Genomic DNA, 18,427 nt, shown 5'->3' with positions numbered 1-18,427 from the left:
AATTTTAAATTGAAATTAAATCCCAGAGTCTCTCTGTTTTACCTTAGTCAGTTTACGTCTCCTCTCCAGGAATACGTTGTCCAACTATTCAGGGTTTAACAGATGAAGCTGGTATTAAACCTTAAGTCACAATAACATTTCAATATTTAATTAAAATCAAGCTTAATAGTAAAGTTAACCTAACCCTAGGCAGTGCTTATGCAAGACTCTCTCACCAAGTGAACTTTGAGCTTTGGTGGTGGCATTTCTTGCAGAGCAGTGCTTGGGCTAAAGAATGCTTTCTACTGCATAATGTATTCCAATACTGTACAGTGAGCTTCTGTTCTGTGTGTTCTGTTGTTTCTTTGTCTCCTTCTCCTCTCTTCTCCTAAACTGCATTAATTTCAAAGAGCAATGTATTAACTTTTGTTCCTCAGAGGTCCTGATCCCAATAATAATCTCAGCAATCTTTTCACAGACTTCAATAGACAATGGATCAGGTCCAGAGTTCAATGCAAGAGGAGAATACACCTCTTAGTGTTGGGTTGGATTCAGAGAGCAGGGTTTATATCAGTTCATGCAGGTGTACCCAGTTAATAGATATGTACTAACTGCTGGTCAAATTTATATTCATGACTACTATCTGTCTTGGGAGTGATAGGTCTTGGAATCATGTGGAAATTTTATTTTTATGTTTTTCTTACAATTCCATTCTCTAAATGAGCATTTCTGTTCCACAAATGCTTAAAAAGAACTTGTAAAGCTTGTAAATGAGTGTAAGCATAGATGATCTATACTAAAGAATTTCTGCTACTTAAATATAATAATACCTTTGAAGTTTATAGTATTGAAGTGTTGGCTTCTTCTTTTAACAATCCCTCCATAATCTTATTGTGCCATTAAGTTTGGTGAGTAAGTTGCATAAGCACACCACATCATTAAATCCCAATTCTAATAATTATGCAGATATTTGAGCAGCTTCTTAAATACTAAACAAATAAAATAATAATAATGAACTACCATATAAAGAGGGAGATTTCTGAAGGCACAAGGGTGCCTACCTGCTATTTGTACTTTTTTAAACTCTCCCCCAAATTCTTGGTTTTATGTTTATTATTCACATTAATACACCAAGGAATGCTTACAATATTTGCAATTAAGAAAAACAAGAAATTTACAAAGCTTCAGAAATAAACTTGCATCATTCTAAGCACTGAGGGACAAAACAAAGTTTCATCTTAACATGAAATGTCTGTGCTCCCAGTAAACTGTAATACATCTAACAAATGTTTCCTAACTTTAATATTAAATATATTTTTTTAACCCTCGGTGTGTTTGCCAAAGTAATCAGTATTTAATATGAACATATCTAGAATTTGAATCAAGTGAAAACTGCAGCATGGGTTAAAAATGAGGGGGGGGGGGGGGAGAGAAGAGACTCATTTTTGCTACCTTAAAGCAGATAAATACGGAGCTTGCTACATATAAATCACACTCTTTCCCCGAAGTTGGTATTTTCTTGATCAAATCCATTTCTTTTAAGAGTGTAAAATTTGTTTTAATATTTTCTGTCTTCTTAAGATAAGAACTGTGTCCTCACTATAGCTGGTATGTCCACCCTGGAGAAAAATGTCTTCCATGCATCCATGGAGACATTTCTGTTTATTTTGCTTTTTAAACAGGTCAAGGACATCAGAAACCAATTATGAATTTGCAATTAAAATTTCATAGCAAAGATGGGTAAAATATAGACTTGCATATATCACTTAAAACTCATGACAGGTGAAATTAGGCTAACAGCTCTTTGCGGCAGGGGCTTTTTGTTTAGTTTATACTGTGTTTTAAAAAAATGGGGTCCTAGTTCATGGCTGGGACTCCTAGACACTACCAGAATACAAATAATGAGCAACAACAACAAGGATGTAAATTGTAATTGATCACTTTTTTCTTTACAACTATCATTCTAACTTTGACTGCTTCACCTCCACAGTAGGCAGAAGTCTTCAAAACAGAAACTTCAATACTTCCTATAAATCACCAACTTTGTAAAACCGCTAAAATCTTATAGCCCTAACTGAAGCTGAAAGTCCCGTCTGACATGCTGTACATAATATTGTATATCAGAGAGAGGGGAAGTTTTCTACTTTGGCCATGAAGTGAGAGTGAATTTCCAAGGTAGTAGCTAAAAGTAGTTTTTGCAAAGAGCAGAAGAAGATATTTTGCTGACTACTATCTAGAAGTTCGAAGGACAGAATGAGTGCATTCCATGTGGTCACATTTGATTTTGGTTATTGACCTCTCACTGAAATTAGGGACCCATACTAGAAACCTTTGTTTCTAGTTTGGCCAATCCAGGATGTAAATTCTCAGCCAGGTAGCAGGCTAAAAAAACTGAAGGTAGCTTTTTTGTTTGGCTTTGGCATTTACTGTGTAACTCTAATTCTTTTATATTAAAATATGAAAGTTGGGGATTAGATGGCTCAAGATATACAGCCATTCATTCACCTCTAAATCAAATTAAAATCCAATCCAGGCTAGCCCTGAACAAAAACTGACACAGTCTGACAGCTGTTCCATGTCCTACATGAATTAAACTTGTGATTTCAGCCTTTTTTCTAAAGCACAAGCATTAGCAGTACAAATGACATCCTTGATGGGCAATCTCAGAAGAAGCTACAGTTTGACTGGTCTTGGAGAGTAACTACCTTTTCCCTCCTCGGTCTGGCCATTGCAGGGTAGGCTTGAAGAGCTGTGCTTAGACTGAAGTGATGAAAGGTGGCAGGAAGGTTATTAACATATCAACTATTTTTGAAAGAAAGCACACCGAGACAAAGAAATGGTGTAAATTGAATTTGAACTAAAAACTGTTGATTAGGGGACAGAATTAGTTCAGCAATAGCCCAAAATCTACTTAAAACAGAAGTCATTGTCTATATATAGACCATCAGAAATATGCTTTGATGGGACAATGTTGCCAATTTATCTGGATGTGCACTTGGCAACTTACTTAGCATGGCAGTGAGCTATGAACGTGGCACAAAAGCATGACAGCAGCAACATCAACTCATTGACTAACTTAATTATAGTCATTGTCATCATCACCACTAGATACTGAGACCTGGGGATTTATAGGATTTGAAATCTGCCACCTAAAACTGATTCCCTGTTCCAAGGTTCTTCCCCTCTGGAAGATTCTACACATAAAAGGGATAAAAGAATCTGTAAAAAATGGAGATTTGGTTTTTGAGTTTTAAATGTTTTAGCTGTTATAGAAAGAAATTAGTGTACTTAATACTGTTAATAATCATTTTGTGGTGTACTAGAAATTAAACTATGCCGTTGGTAACAAAACCTCAAAATTTACATCTCTGTTAAAGTTGTGGCAGTACAAAAGCAATAAATAAGGTCACCTAAAAATCAGTTTCCTAAAAATCCTATTCAGTCCTCACAACAGACATATGCTGGCAGAATTAGGGTGGGGGCCAAATTAAAGCACCTCTTTAAAGTGGATTCTCTTTCCCAGGCTTTACACCAGCAACCCATTATTACAAAGAGACTAAGGCCCTAATCCTGCAATTGGATCAACACAGGCAGAGAACCCTAGACTCACGTGGAGCCCTTGTTAAATGGATGGGGCTCTGTGTGAGTGTAAGGGCCCACCCTGTGCAAATTCATCGCAAAACACACCATAGGTGACAATAGATATGGTATGCAATACAGTTATATGAGGGAAGGGAACTCTTCCAGATAGCATGATCCAGTGGATAAGGCACTGGACTGTGAATTAAGAGACCTGTGTCTAATTCCCAGCTCAGCCAGAGTGTAGCCCTGAACAAGTCACTTAGTCTACCCTGTATTTCACTTCCCCATCTGTAAGGGTGAAGGTATACTACGGTACTTCCTACCTTACAGGGGTGCTGTAAGGATAAAATTCATAAATGGCTGTGTGACACTCAGATTCTGCAACGATGAGCTATACAAGTACCTTGATATAGTCCAAAGAAATCAGTCCAGTCCTAGTTTGCAAATGTCTTAAATACAAAAATTATAAATCCATGTTTGACTAACCAGAAGGCTCACCATTGTTTGTGCCTTCCCTACCACCAAACAAGCATTAGGAGGAGAGCGTCTTCCTAGTTTTTGTTGGACCCTTAATGTTACTGTAACATATTTTAATTTAATAGGCTTTAGCAGGACAAATGAAAAAGGGTAAAACTTGAGTAAAGGATACCCATTTCATGTGGACATAACAGGCTGCAGCCCAATATGGTGCTCTTCTGTATTATGGGGATGCATACATAGGCATTAATGTCACCATTTAGAAATCGGAGTTGCCATGGACACCAAAATGAAGAGGTCACTGAAGACATACAGGAAAAAGAACTGGATATTGAAGAAAAAGGGAGCAAACCAATTAACTTGTTTTTCAAAATAAACCAAATTTAATTTGTTGTTAGTATTTAAAAATATATAGAGAACAAACTATTCTTAAAAAAAGGCAACAAACCAAAAGCTTGTTTTAAGGAATATACAACCCCTTTGTATGACTATTTACTCACAATGGCATCTATCTGTTCCAGGATCTTCATGAACTGCTCAGCAGTTCCTTTTATCCTCTTGTCCAGGTGGTTAAGAGCTTCAGCTTGAAGATCTTTTGCTAGAAAGCCCTGTATGAAAAGAAAAACAATTACTTTATATTCCAAAGAACATACATGCTGCTATTTAAATATGAATTAAATAAATTCTGGTGCAAAAATTTTCATTTAGATGTTTGAATGGATTTTATCATTAGAGGAATAAAAGCTTTCAATTTAAGAAGAGTGACCCTTTTTAAAATAAAAGGGAAAGTAGAAGGCCCAAAATGCAGGCTACCTTTCATTCTCCCTTATACCCCTTTCAAATATTAATGTTGTTCTATATATGTCCTCCCAAATAAACATCCCACATCAAAACAAGTGAATCAATATAATGACCCTAAACTTTAACAACAGCATAGCTACCATAGCTTTCATGAAGCAGTGGTCTGGCCAAATATTAGTTTGGATATTAAGTTTGTCCCCGTGCAGTGCAGGAAGCCACATGATTTCCAGAATTGTTGACAGAAATCATGCAACTAAATCTACACACCACTTTGTTCTCATTATTTTGCCAACTTTTGCCAAGAGTACATGAATAGGGCCCTATCAAATTTAATGGGTTTTAAAATTGGTCAATTTCACATTTTCAGCTGTTTACATCTGAAATTTCACAGTGTTGTAACTATGGAGGTCCCAACCCAGCAGTGGGAGGCACTCAGAAGCGGGCCTGATCTCCCCCACCCCCTACGCTGCCATGCAAGAGAAGGACAAGTCCTGTCCCTCAGCCCACTGCAAGTCCACAAGTCCACAGCTCAGCCCACTGCCAGTCTGGGGTTCCGTCCGCTGGCTCCTGCCAGCCAGGGTCCCGGCTGCCAGCCCCGCTCAGCCAGCTGCCTGTCTGGGATCCCGGCCCTGCCCATATAGAGTGGGTACCTACCTTCTCCCTGGTTCTAGTCCATTCTCTTCCTCTCTCTCTGCACTGAGCTGAGGGTGGGAGTGCACTGAGCACAGGGCTGGGGATGAAGGAGCAGGCTGGGGGTTGGGGTGTAGGGTCTGGCTGGAGCTAGAATGAGGGAGGGGGCTCAGGGTTGGGGCAGGAGGTTTGGGGGTGGAGCACTTACCTGGGCAGCTCCCATTTAGTGCGAGGGGTGCAGGTGGGAATGTGTGTGTGTGGGGGGGTGCAGGAGCTCCCATTTGGTGCTCAGGGTGGGGGTGGAAATGTGGGGGTGCAAGAGAGTCAGGACATGGGGTGTGGGGGGACTGGGTATGTGTGGGGGGTGCAGGAGTCAGGGCAGAGGGCATGTGAGGGGGTGCAGGAGTCAGGGAAAGGGGTGTGGGGGTGCTGGAGTCAGGGTTGGGGTCATGGGGAGGTGCAGAGGTCAGGGCAGAGGGCTGGGTGTGGGGGGGGAGGTGCAAAGGTCAGGGCAGAGGGCTGGGGGGTGCTCTCAGCTCCTTGCCCCGAGCGGCTCATGGCAGGGGGCAGGAGGGAATATGCCCTGATTCCACCCCCCTTCCCCACAGCCCCACCCCCACCTCTTCTCCGCCTCCTCCCCAGAGCAGCAAGCGCGCTGCGGCTCTGCTTCTCCCCTTCCCGCGCAAGGGCCATCAGGTGATTGGCGGCAGGGAGGGAGAGGAGGAGGGGCAGGAACCCAGCACACTGGGGGAAGAGGCGGGGGAAGGGGGAGCTTGCTTGCTCTGCAGCAGCAACCGTCAGGACCAAGCTTCTTCACCGTGCCATAGGTTGCCGACCCCTGTCCTAGCATAATAGACCCCCAAACTCAGTCAGGGTTTGTAGGACTTGTACAATAAAAATAACCTGATGCCACTACTTAAAAAAATTGCAATTAATTAATTTCAACAAAATTAAGACCACTTAATAACCACTTTTCTTAAAATCCTGAAAAATCTGAACAGCAGACTTTCTGGTTTCTATGCCAGTGACATCACAAGCAACTTAAACAGATGTCAGAAAGAATCAATCATTTCTGCACCTATATTTTCATTCCCTCTCTTTTTGGTACTTGTGATGTCACTCAGTGGCAAAGGAATCAGAAAAACTGCTTTGAATGGAAAACATTACAGAAGAGCTAAGTATTATTATTGCTCATATATCTCTGGATCTAAAGGACATAATTTGTTTAATATACAGTACTAATTACTTTTTCCAACAATAGCTACATATTTTCCCCTCTTTTGGGAACACAGAAATAAGTATAGCATTTAGAAAACTTCTATAGGTCACCTGTGAAGCTAAGAGGTGAAAAACCAAAACATCACTGGAAAGATAAAATACATTACATGGTAGTTGTTTCTGAAGTAGGGAGAGTATACTATACAAATATATGAGACGCAAGGACAAGAAAATAATTTACCTTTTGGATGCCTGTGAACTCTTTATTAACTTCCTCCAATTTGTTAGCAATTTGGTCCACTGACTTCTCCAAATCTTTTAATTTTTTTAATTCCACCTCTTCCTCTGGACTATTCTGCATAGTTTTAAAAAAATGACAAAATAAAATATTTACCTTGAAATCAATCAGATCACAAACCTATCTGAGTTAAATGATAATGGGATAACATTTAATGTAAAAACTAACGCTTTCAACATCTCTTATTGTCATATGTCCAGCATCATCAACTTGCCAACTTTGAGTAGTCAATCAAATAAACTCAGTTTATAATGCTCAATTATGAATATACTCACTATTGCAATGGATATATTGCACATAAATACAGTAAGAGACTAATTTGAAGGGAAAGACCAACCAAGGATCAAAGAATTTATAGTTTTTACTAATATTAATGCCTCATGATAAAGCTTAACTTCCTTACTATCAACAATTTTCCTGCCCGCTGCTGGTGACATCAACAAAGCCAGGTGCCACTTCATTGTTAGGGATATGATTTTGTCATGGTAAAATTATGCATAATTCATAGCACAGACATGGTGCATCCATGTGAATGGTGCAGCCACGCATTACCAGTTCATTAGTTCGCTTTGTTCTAGTCCTCTTTGAAACATGGCTAGGTTAAAGCAAATTAACAAATGATTAATGAGCAACTGCTAATCAATGCAAACTAACAGGTTGTTAAAATGCAGCATCAGGGATCATATAAATGGAAAAATTAATGGGTTCTATGACAGTGGTGACCACTGTGACATAATCATATCCCTATTCACTCTAAATGTGTGACAGCAGAGTCAATACCAACAGCTAGTTTTCTGCACAAAGGCTCTGAACAATAAGGGCAGAAAAGAGCAGAAATCCAGAAGAGGAATGTTGGTAGAATGACAAATTAGGCAGGGGCTCACCATATGATTAGGGCCCTACCAAATTCACAGCCATGAAAAATGCATCACAGACCGTGAAATCTGGTCTCCCCTCGTGAAATCTGGCCTTTTGGGTGCTTTCACCCTATACTATACAGATTGCACAGAGGAGACCAGCGTTTCTCAAATTGGGGGTCCTGACCCAAAAGGGAGTTGCGGGGGATTGCAAGGTTATTTTAGGGGGCCAAGGCATTGCCACCTTTACTTCTGCACCGCCTTCAGAGCTGGGCAGCCAGAGAGTGGTGGCTGTCGGCCGGGCGCACAACTCTGAAGGCAGCGCAGAAGTAAGGGTGGCAATACCATACCACCCTTACTTCTGCGCTGCTGCTTTCAGAGCTGGGAGGCTAGAGAATGGCAGCTGTTGACTAAGGGCCCAGCTCTGCAGGCAGGAGAGCAGAACTAAGGGTGGCAATACCAGACCATGCTCTGAAGGCAGTGCCACCACTAGCAGCAAAACAGAAGTAAGGGTAGTGGTACTGCAACCCCCCTTCAAAAACCTTGCAACCCCCGCCCCATCTCCTTTTTGGGTCAGGACCCCTACAATTATAGCACAGTGAGATTTCAGATTGAAATAGCTAAAATCATGAAATGTACTATTTTAAAAATCTTATGATCACGAAATTGACCAAAATGGACATTGCATTTGGTAGGGCCCTACATATGATGCAGCTTCAAAAAAATGCACAGGGTGCATAGAGTTATTAGTTGTAGGACAAGAGAATGAAGAAGCGTGTGTACCGCCAGATGCACACACAGAGTGCACACTGAAATACGTAAGTACACAGTACACTTGTCTTTCATTACACTGATACTCATTTTGAGCAGATTCACCATAAGCAGCAATTAAGCTCTTGAACAGGAATATCGACAGATATAAGGAAGAGACTTCACAAGGTGACATATACCCTTTTCCCAATCAGCATAACTTTACAACCATTTTTAACTCCAAGTGCTGATAATGGCTGTTCCATTTCCTTCAGGGACTTTCCTAGGGAAAAAGGAAACAATTATTCTTTTATGAATTACAAGCCATCTTAAAAACAAGAAGTAGTGCTTTTAACTTGGCTTTAGGGTATGAAGTCCAAAATGCTTTGTCGTTTCATAAATGACTATTTAACACTGTTCAGTAATTGCTTTTGAAATAAGCTACTCATTTTGAATAAAAAAATTCCAACATTTTAGTATGCTTTTTAAAGGAACTGAGTCAAATTGTGTACACTTCAAGCTGAATTAGATGAAAAGTAACATAGCAAATGAAGTAAGGAGAGAAAATATTTATTTTGCTTTCCAGGGATTTCCATTTATACTATCAAATTTACAAAATAAATATTCATTAAGCCTTTCGTTTTTTGCCAGTGGTTATTTTTCAGTATTTTGGATGATCCATGTACCCACCCCTTCCCATGAGTCACACTGCTTCGTAGATGTGAAACTGGCTCACAGCTGATGGACTTGGCAAAGAGAATGAAAGCAGCAGGAACAATTCTCAGGTTTCATTTTATACTAGTAAGTATGAAACTGACTTTAACACTGATTTCCTGGTAAAAGCCTACTCAAATAAAATCCAGAAGTCTTATAATTAATTATGCTTCCATCCCATCTCATCCATCCACCTAATATGTCAAAACAGTATATTATTCATGGCCATTTCTAGGACTGACAAGAGAATTAAAAGTTATATGATTAATATAATGAACAGTGAAGAGATAGGTAACTTAATCCCCATCTGAATTAAAATTGGTATTTAATGTTGAATCTAGGATACCTGAGAAAAACATTTTTAAATATTAGCTACCTTTGCATATCAGTTTCTGAAAAAGAACTGGAACCCCAGTGACTTGTTCAATAAGCAGAGCCATGTCTTGAAGTGTTGGTTCACTGTCTTCCTGATGAGAAGAAATCTGAACAGTATGTTTTTCATTACCTGAAAAAAAGACAACCCACAATTAAGTTTAACCTTAATTAGAAAATATGAGGCTGAATGAGTCTAATATTTAATTTTAATAATCTTGAAAGGCAACTTTCATTGGAACCACAAATACCTGTCTACAGCCTTAACTTCATGAAGTTTTGTATCTGAATTTTCTCCATTTTTTTTAAATGATCATAGGCTGTGCAAGTGAGGAGCCCTGTTCCTGCTAACAGGAGGAGGTCCACAGGACGGGGAGGGGCAATGTACCTTTGTTCTACAGGTCAAAAGTCTCCAGCTAAATATTTTTCCCAGCCACTATCCCACAGAAGAGAGCCTTGATAGTTCAGACTTCCTAACGTCATACCCATCAGAACCTCAGTAGTCTTTAGAATCATGGCTACTGTTCTTCAGATGTTAGGAAGGGCACAGGAATATAGCTCCTTTTCAGCAGGCTTTGTAATGTCCAGAAACCTGTTGGGTCTCTTACGGTCTACAAAAAGGGGAGGAAATGTTGATAACAGGCTTGGGGAATCAGTAAAACAAAGAAGAACCTATTTACTCCTTTTACTGCTCCCTAGCCCTCATGCATGGGGAGCAATCACCTCCTTCCCCACTTCCCCTGGCTGCTCCACCTAGAAGAGGAAATGAAGATTCCCTCCTTTACTCTCCCAGACACACTCCTTCCCCTTGAACCTGAGCAGCATATTCAGCACCTGTGAAAAACTGCAAACCTCATCCATATAAGGTTCATTGAGGTTTACCCAAGTCCACCCCTGCAATGCTGTGAAGACATATCAAGCCCCACTCAAAATCTTAGAAGGCTCCAATGAGCTTACATAGGCTCCTTAGCCTATCCCAAAATAGGGGACTAAAAGTCAGCTAAGGCTCAGAAAGTTTTAGGGTATCTCTGGCTCTCTCAGAGGTCTCATCTCTTGCAAACCTCAGCAAATCCTCAGGAAGGAGGAACATGCCCCCTAATCTCTCCTCTTCCATACTTGCTGCTTTCTCCAACCCTCCACCCTCATGGATCTAGATTCTAAGGTCTGCAGAACAAAACTCCCTGCCCATCGGTGTCAGGAGGTTCACAGGGAGTGAACATCGGTTAAAACAGGGGCCTGGGAGAAAATCAGGATGGGCATTTCCTCCCTTTTTATGGGCTTCTACAGATCTATAGAAAGAGAGGAACCATCTCCACAATTAACTTCATTAGGTAAAACTTTTTGTTTAGATCTACCTCTGCAAGGAAGAGTGCTAAAGATTTACTTTTTTATTTTAAAAGAAAAGTGGTCTCTTCAGCAGTTATTTACTTGCAAACCCCAGCAACATTCTCAAAATAAAAAGTTGGTAACTTTTGAAATTTGACTTTAACCCACAAAATTGGGTTGTGGTGTCAGCTAGGGAATCCAGTAAAATAAGTTCTATTTCTCGCCTTCTTTGCCAATTATTTGCTAAAAAGTAGCAAAAAAGATAGCCTAAAAATACAGGTGTTCAAAAAGTCTATCAAATTAAGGAATCTTTTTTCCAGGTAATTTCAAATTTAGTCAAAAAAGTCTAGCTTGGTCCCAGATCTGACTAGTTTTAGGCCAAAATTACCTTTGTGGATGTTAGGGGCAATGGCTAAATTTTGGCTTACAATGGAAATGCAGTCAAGACCTTAGCAACTATCATCACTCCATACCATATTGGGCAGCAAATTGGTTAAATGGCTATAATCATAAATTCACTGTGAATGGGAGTAGGCTGCAGTGGAGAGAAGTGACTAGGTGAAATACCTCCTGGGTTAAAACTGGGGCTATTGCTTGTCCATTCGTTTACTAATTACCTAAAGTACAGCTGTCCCTGTAGAGTCGCAACATTTACTGATGATTCTCAAATTGTTCACACCTTAAATGGTAGCTATCTTAAAAAAAAAGATTCAAATACTAAGAAATTAGATCTAGGCAATGCCTCGTGGATTTTAAGATGGACAAATGCAAAGTGATGCATCAAGATGGAAAAATCAAAAGATAATTTATACATTGTGTTGTATACCTCTTTTCTACTTTATCCCATCAGTTTCTATGCCCGTCCTATGCCCTTGTGTGTGCACACACCTTCATACATACCTTCTGTCACTCCCTCACATTAACTTTTACCAGGCACCTAACAGCCAGAGGACTAAACCTGATAGTCATAGTTAAGGCTACAATTTAGTCATGGGTATTTTTAGTAAAAGTCATGGAAAGGCACGGGCAATAAACAAAAATTCATTGCCAGTGACCTGTCCATGACTTATACCATAAACATTCCTGACTAAATCTTAACAGAGGGAGGGGAGGCACTGCTGGGTGGGGTGTTCCGGAGGGCCTGCTGCTCAAGGGGGGGCGTCCTGGGGTCAGTGGCACAAGCTGCCAAGGGCTGCCGAGAAGTAGCTGCTCTGGCCACCCCCCTGCTGATGCTCCGGCCACCCCCGGGACCACTGCCAGGGGCCGCCGAGCAGTGGCTGCTCTGGCCACCCCCGGGACCACTGCCAAGGGCCGCCGAGCAGTGGCTGCTCCGGCCACCCCCGGGACCACTGCTCAGGTGGTCCCTGGGGCCATCTGCATCGGCTGCTGCTTGGGTGGTCCCCGGGGCCGCCTGAGTAGCCGCCAGTGTGGCTGTCCCCAGGGCCATTCCAACAGCAGCCGATGTGGCTATCCCTGGGGCCACCCTCTGAGCAGCCACACTGGCCGCTGCAGAAGTCACAGAGGTCATGGAAAGTCACAGAAACCGTGACTTCTGCGACCTCTGTGAAAGACACGGACCTTAGTCATAGTCCACTGTGAAGTATGAGGGAGACACCATTATCCAGGGTAAAGCCCAAGTAAGAAGCCAACTCTTTACTTCCCAGCTGCTGGGAAAAGGAAGAGTGCTTGTCTGGAGTTCCTTCCTGGTGGCTCTGTCTTTTATATCAATCTCCATTTTCTTGTTTCACTCCTGCACCTCCTGGCTGCTGGGAGGGTAGGAAGTCTCTGTTTTTGGCACCATTTCCTGTGTGTGCAGGTGATGAAGACCCCCTTGGTGCGCTGGAGTTGGTCCTCGCTGGTACCAAAGTTGGAGACCTTCTGGACTATGATCAAAGGGATCTGATAGCGCTTAGCCATTGCATGGGGCTGTCCACCCTATGTCACCTGTCGTGTGCTCCAGGCGGTGAGGGCAGCTTTGCCTCTTGCTTCTCTTGCTTTCCTTGAGCAGGTCCTGCAGGAGGTTGCTCCCCACTTGCCTCTCACCCCAGGCCCTCTGGAACTTGTCATCAGGCCCCTGCCCCACAAGCCTCCCAGGCCGCCCCAGACACGCAACCTAAGTTGTCTGAACACCAGCCAGCAAATCCACCTCTGAACCATGCCTAGGAAACATCTCCATGTGCTCATGCTTCATACTTTCACTTCCTTGCCCTCGTGTCCCACCCTAACACCAAATGGCGGGACTTGTTGCTACCTAAGGAGGGCGAGGAACGCCAGTGAGGCAGTCTGTACACCATGCTGGTCCCATGGCCTACTGGGGATATCAGCTGGTGGCTCCTTCATGAAGCCATAAACACAGGTGTGTACCTGGCACAGTTCACAAACTCCCTTGACACCTGTCCTTTCTGTGGCAAGACGGAGACCTTGGCGCACACCCATATGGAGTGTGTCAGGTTACAGCTGCTCTTCCAGCTCCTCCAGAATCTCTTACTGAGGCTCTGGCTGCATTTTTCCCCACACCTCCTGATCTTTGCACACCACATCTGTGGCCCCACAAACTCGCAGGACCTCCTTATCGAGCTCCTGCTGGCGACCAGGTGAAGGAAGCTGGACAAGGGGGGTGCTCTGCAACTGTGGGACCTATTTCCGTTCACTTGTACAGTTCCACCTCCGACCAGAGTTCCTGTGGGTGGTATCCACTGACTCTCTGGATGCCTTGGAGCAGTGAGTACTGTGGGAGGATCTCTGCTCTGTGTCCCCTTCTGGTTACCTGATTTTTTTCCCTACAACCTTCACTCCCATCCTTGTTTTTTCATTTGTTTTCTCCAGTATTCAGTTGTGGCCGTGTCCACTGGTCCCTCCCCTCAGATGAGGGGGAGAGCCTTTAGCTAAGGTCAGGCTTAGGCCCACCATCATCCCCTCTCTTCCCCCCCAATTCCACAATACGTACACACCTTCCAATTTCTGCAACAAATGTGGCAGCGATTCTGTAGCTAACAGCCTTCTTTACTAAAGAACCCCGATTTATCTCCAGATCATGTCCACCCTGTGCACTGAAGGAGGCAGGGGTCAAGTAGAGAAAAAACAGTATGTGATAATGTAATTAAAGACTATCAAAATGCATACTTACAAGGCAACAAAATAAGGCAATCTTAATTCTGACATTCCTTACTTTTGAGTGCTTTACCTCGCAACCTTAATAAGGTTCCATTTAACCCAGTTTTTGTGAGTGTAATTAAAATGAAATTGGCCATATCCTGCACAATCAATTTCTTGTGATTGCAGTGGTCAGAGACATTGGCTGACCTCTGGTTCTGTTTTCAGTGCAGTGTAATTTTTGAAAGCAAGGGCATTGTGCAGTTACGAATTGCTCCTCTACATTACAGGTAAGAACAATTTAAAGGGCTACTATATTTCACAATGCAACTATTCTGAGAAAGGATGATTTAATTTTGTTAAAAGCAGGATAAGACTCGAGATGCGTGACAAGTGACTTGTATTTTATTTAAATTTTTGTTGAAACATATTATGGACGAGCCATTCTTAGGTACAAACTAGATACTAGCCTGGTAACAGATGTAAAAAGCTTTGGATATAAAGTTAATTCCCCTTGGCTGGACTGATACAAGAGCAAATTTAACACAGGTTATTTTAAATCTACCATTTAATTTTATGAGTCAGTTTAATTCTAATACTATTTCTTAAAATAATGACAACAATGGTGAAGCAAATAAGAGCCAACCAAACATGGATTAGACAGCAATATTCATACCCTGGAAGAGATGTATGTTAAAGTTCCTACTGGAAAGTTTCTTATATCTTCCTCTGAAATAGCTGGTATTGGCCACTGTCAAGAGACAATATACTGGACTAACTTGACCATGGCTGTGATCCAGCCTGGCAATTTCTATATTTCTCCATGATCAGGGAATTGCTTGAATTTCCCGTATGTTAAACACAATTTTAAGACCTAGAGTAGCAGAGGACTGTGGTCAAGGCTCATCCAGACTTGATTGGCAAGAGTCCCCAAAAAGCCACATACAGTTACCTGGGATTGGGAGAAGTAGATCAAGGGTTTTAGCCCATGGGAACAAAGAGACACTTATGCTGCTAATAGCCAGGGCATCAGCAATACAGGGAGAGGCTCAACTGGAGCCTCTGTGTCTCACCCACCACACACAATAATGTCAGTAGATCGTATTTTACAACTTGGCCTCTGCACATTATTTTCCGTCTACTGATTAGCTGTTTATTCCAATCGTCTCTGCCCAACTTCCTCAAAGTCCCTGCTGACAAATTCACTCTCCATGCTCTTCTCCATCCTTCTGCGCCTCATCTCATCTCCCCTCCTGCTCTCTCATAGTCACACTTTTCCTACTAACTCACTCGTTAACTCTTTAATACCCTTTTCTTGCCATTCTCTATTCCATAATAAAAAACATGTAATTAACAAGATCTGTTGATCATTACTTTGATCAGTAGGGATATTACATTCAACTTGGAGCCTTTTGCTTTGACTGCCTGCCTTCAAACATGCTAATGTTACAGGGAAACCTGCCCACCCAGGAAAAAAGGAGAAATAAAAAACAACTCACAATTAGTTTCCATATACAGTTTGAGATACGTTTTTTTCCAGGCCTTGTGCATGTAGGCTGGAATTTGTTCCCCTTAGCCTGCGAGTTCTCTCCCCTTTCCTCAGGTGTTTTATGATAATGACTCTTAGCACTCAAGCGTCTGTTTACAGCTTCTAAGCTAATTTCAGGTTCTGAAATTGTTCCTGCCTTTTGTTCTGCTGTTTGATTAGTTCAGGCTACTTTAATATCTACATAGCAGTGGCTAGGACTAAGTGAAGTCTATCTTCAATTGTAGATGTTGTGAAAGATTTTTATCTGTTAACCCAAAAAACAACTTGTCTCTGATATTTTCAAGTTTTGCAGTTTCAGAGCTCTTATGAAATATTCAACATTTTCCCTTGGTTTTTGAATTCTGAGGTGGAAACATGCTCTTCCATAAACTACATTTCTTTGAGGTACAACGTATACATCAGACATAGCCAGAACCCCCTCACACTCATCTTTGTGACGGTCTTCAGTAAAGTCAAAGGATTTAAAGATATGTTCTGCCTGCTTCCCCATCGCACAGATTAAAGAAGCTAACTGAATAGCTCTAGTTTCTTGGTGGAGGTCTGCAGCAATCTGAAATCCTGTAAAATGCTGCTTCCAGACTGTTCATTGTGAAGGCCTGTCAAAGCAGAAGCTCTGTGAGGCACTGAAGAGAGCCATACTGATGAGATCCTGCAACCTTTGTTGCTTTGTTCCTGCTCTCTGAAATCTTTGTTGCTTTATTCCTTCTGTTTGTTCTCTTCTGGCACTAGTTTACTTCTGACATCTGCCATGTACTTATACATGGTAGATTGCAAGGCTGCTACTAGAAGGTCAGGCTTCTGTATCAGATATATATTGACTAGAGAGCTTACTTCTCAGAAATACACACCAGATATGTTCACTATAAGATCCTTTAATACTCCTCGTGGCTGACTAGTATAATATGGTTCACCATTCCGTTACAATGCTAAATCAGAATTTGTGCCTTATTACTCTGGGCAGTAAACAAAGAGAGAGTCAATCCTGCCCTAGACAGATTATAATCCAGGATATTTAAAAACAAATAAAAGGCAGGGAGAGAAACACAACATTGCTATTGTCAGACACTTACACACACACCTACAACACTAGGATCGGGGCCCTACTTTGTAAACATGAGGTAAAGTCAACAAGAATGAAACTGCAGCAAAAAGCTCCTGTCAATAGATTAAATATCTAGATCACTGCACAATTGTACTACAATGATGAACTACTATATCCTTTTTGTCAGGAGGAACATCAGCCTTCTTGGAAGTTTATGAGTTTTTCTCGTCCGATTTCTTGTTCTACCATAAATCAAGTACTGTTTACCTGTGTAGGTATTTCACAGCATAGGTAATAATAATATAGCACTTTTCATCAATAGCTCTTAAAAAAAGCTTTACAAAGGATGATCAATATTTTTATCCTCATTTTACAGACAATGAAACAAAGGTAGATAGGTGAAGCGATATACCCAAATTCACCCAGGTAGTTGTTGCTGTATCCACAAGACCATACGGCCTCCCTGTATTTATTAAATACATCAAAACTGTTGACACATTTTCCAAAAAGATCTTGATTTTGTTTTTGTCAGTTGCCTAGGCATATATTCAGAAAAAAGAGCATTAACTCCCATGTTACCTATGTTGAGTTTAGTTTGATTGCACATGGGCAGAAGAGTCTGCAGGATCAGGTTATTAGTTTTGTTTCAGATCTTTATTACAGGGACTCTCTCTTCCTCCTTGAGTACAGAGCACCTAACACAACGAAACCACGATCCCAAATTTGGGCTTCTGCCACTGCGCTATTCAGATCAAGGCAAAGCAAAGAGGATTTTTTGCGGCTGGTTCAAAGCCCTTGTGGGGTTGCGGGATTTGTCGTTTAAGCACAGTGTGGTTCAGCGCTGCAAGAGCCACAGGCCGGGCACACGGGGTCGGACGCACGCAAGGGATACTTTGAGCCAGAGAGGGGCGCTGATCGCTGGGGGCGATGTGTCCCGAGGGACACGGGACCCGGCTGGGGGCGCACAGCTCCCGGCTCCAACCCGCGGGGAACGGGCATCGCCGGCCCCGGGCCCTGACCGCTGGGGAGGCCGCTGCGGCAGCGGGGCGCGAGCGCTCCCCTTCCCGGCCACGAAGGCGGGACTCGCCCCGCCATAGGACCCGAGCGGGCCGGGCCGGGCGAGGGGGGAGTGGCCGGGGCGGCTCCCCAGAGACACCGGCCCGCAGCCAGCGACGCCCAGGAAAGACCCGGCCTCTGAGCCCCGCGCTCCCCGGGCGCCTCTTACTGTAGGTGACGGTCACGGTCACCGGGCTCCCGGGCGACGCCATCTCCGCCAGGCCTCCGCCTTCCCAGGGAAGCGCCGCCACCAAGTGCTTCCGGGGCGCGCCGGAAACAGCGCTGCTGCGCAGGCGGGGAAACAGCAGAAGCCGCCGCTGGGGCCACCGGAAAGGAGTCCGCGCGCGGCCACCCCCCCGCCACCACGGGCCCGCCTCCCTCGGGCAGCGGTGCGCTTCCGGGTCCGTCACCGCCCCCACCAGCACAGACAGCGCGGGGGGGCTTTGCAGGAGCCGCGGCCTGGCTGGGGCCCCTGCTGCTGCAGGAGCCGGCCCAGGGCGGTCCCGGCTCTCCGGGGTGGAAATCGGGTCCTCCCCTCTTAGCGCTCAGCTCCTGATGCGTTGGGTCCCGCCTGACTCCGTTTCCGAGTGCGCGGGGAGCGCACGTACACAGGCCGCCTCAGCTCCGCTTGCTGCTCGTCGGCTAATGGCCCCAGCAGCGAAGGGGGGGATGCGAGGCCTCAG

At 43.2% G+C, this 18,427-nt stretch overlaps 1 protein-coding gene across 4 annotated transcripts in view; it reads right to left on the bottom strand.

Annotated features, from left to right (window-relative positions):
- The window catches only part of BAG1 (BAG cochaperone 1), a 33,734-nt gene extending 15,687 nt beyond the window's left edge, over window positions 1-18,047 (bottom strand). Inside the window, exons 1-7 of one of the 4 annotated variants that reach the window (XM_048839350.2) lie at window positions 17,914-17,991; window positions 13,956-14,054; window positions 9,683-9,811; window positions 8,793-8,875; window positions 6,929-7,042; window positions 4,539-4,646; window positions 43-84 (exon numbers count right to left, since the gene is read on the bottom strand). In XM_048839350.2, the coding sequence (XP_048695307.1) occupies window positions 43-84; window positions 4,539-4,646; window positions 6,929-7,042; window positions 8,793-8,875; window positions 9,683-9,746 (411 nt within the window). In that variant the 5' untranslated portion in view covers window positions 9,747-9,811; window positions 13,956-14,054; window positions 17,914-17,991. Of the gene's footprint in view, window positions 1-42; window positions 109-4,210; window positions 4,363-4,538; window positions 4,647-6,928; window positions 7,043-8,792; window positions 8,876-9,682; window positions 9,812-13,955; window positions 14,055-17,913 lie in introns of those variants that run through there. The other 3 variants (XR_007355101.2, XM_048839348.2, XM_048839349.2) reach the window with 3 other exon arrangements.
- Window positions 18,048-18,427: the final 380 nt, after the last annotated feature.

The sequence above is a fragment of the Caretta caretta genome, chromosome 2 (assembly GCF_965140235.1).
Source record: "Caretta caretta isolate rCarCar2 chromosome 2, rCarCar1.hap1, whole genome shotgun sequence".
In the NCBI taxonomy this organism is placed as follows: domain Eukaryota; kingdom Metazoa; phylum Chordata; order Testudines; family Cheloniidae; genus Caretta; species Caretta caretta.
The sequence above is the reverse complement of the archived record's forward strand: the minus strand, read 5'-3'. Positions and strand labels throughout refer to the sequence as shown.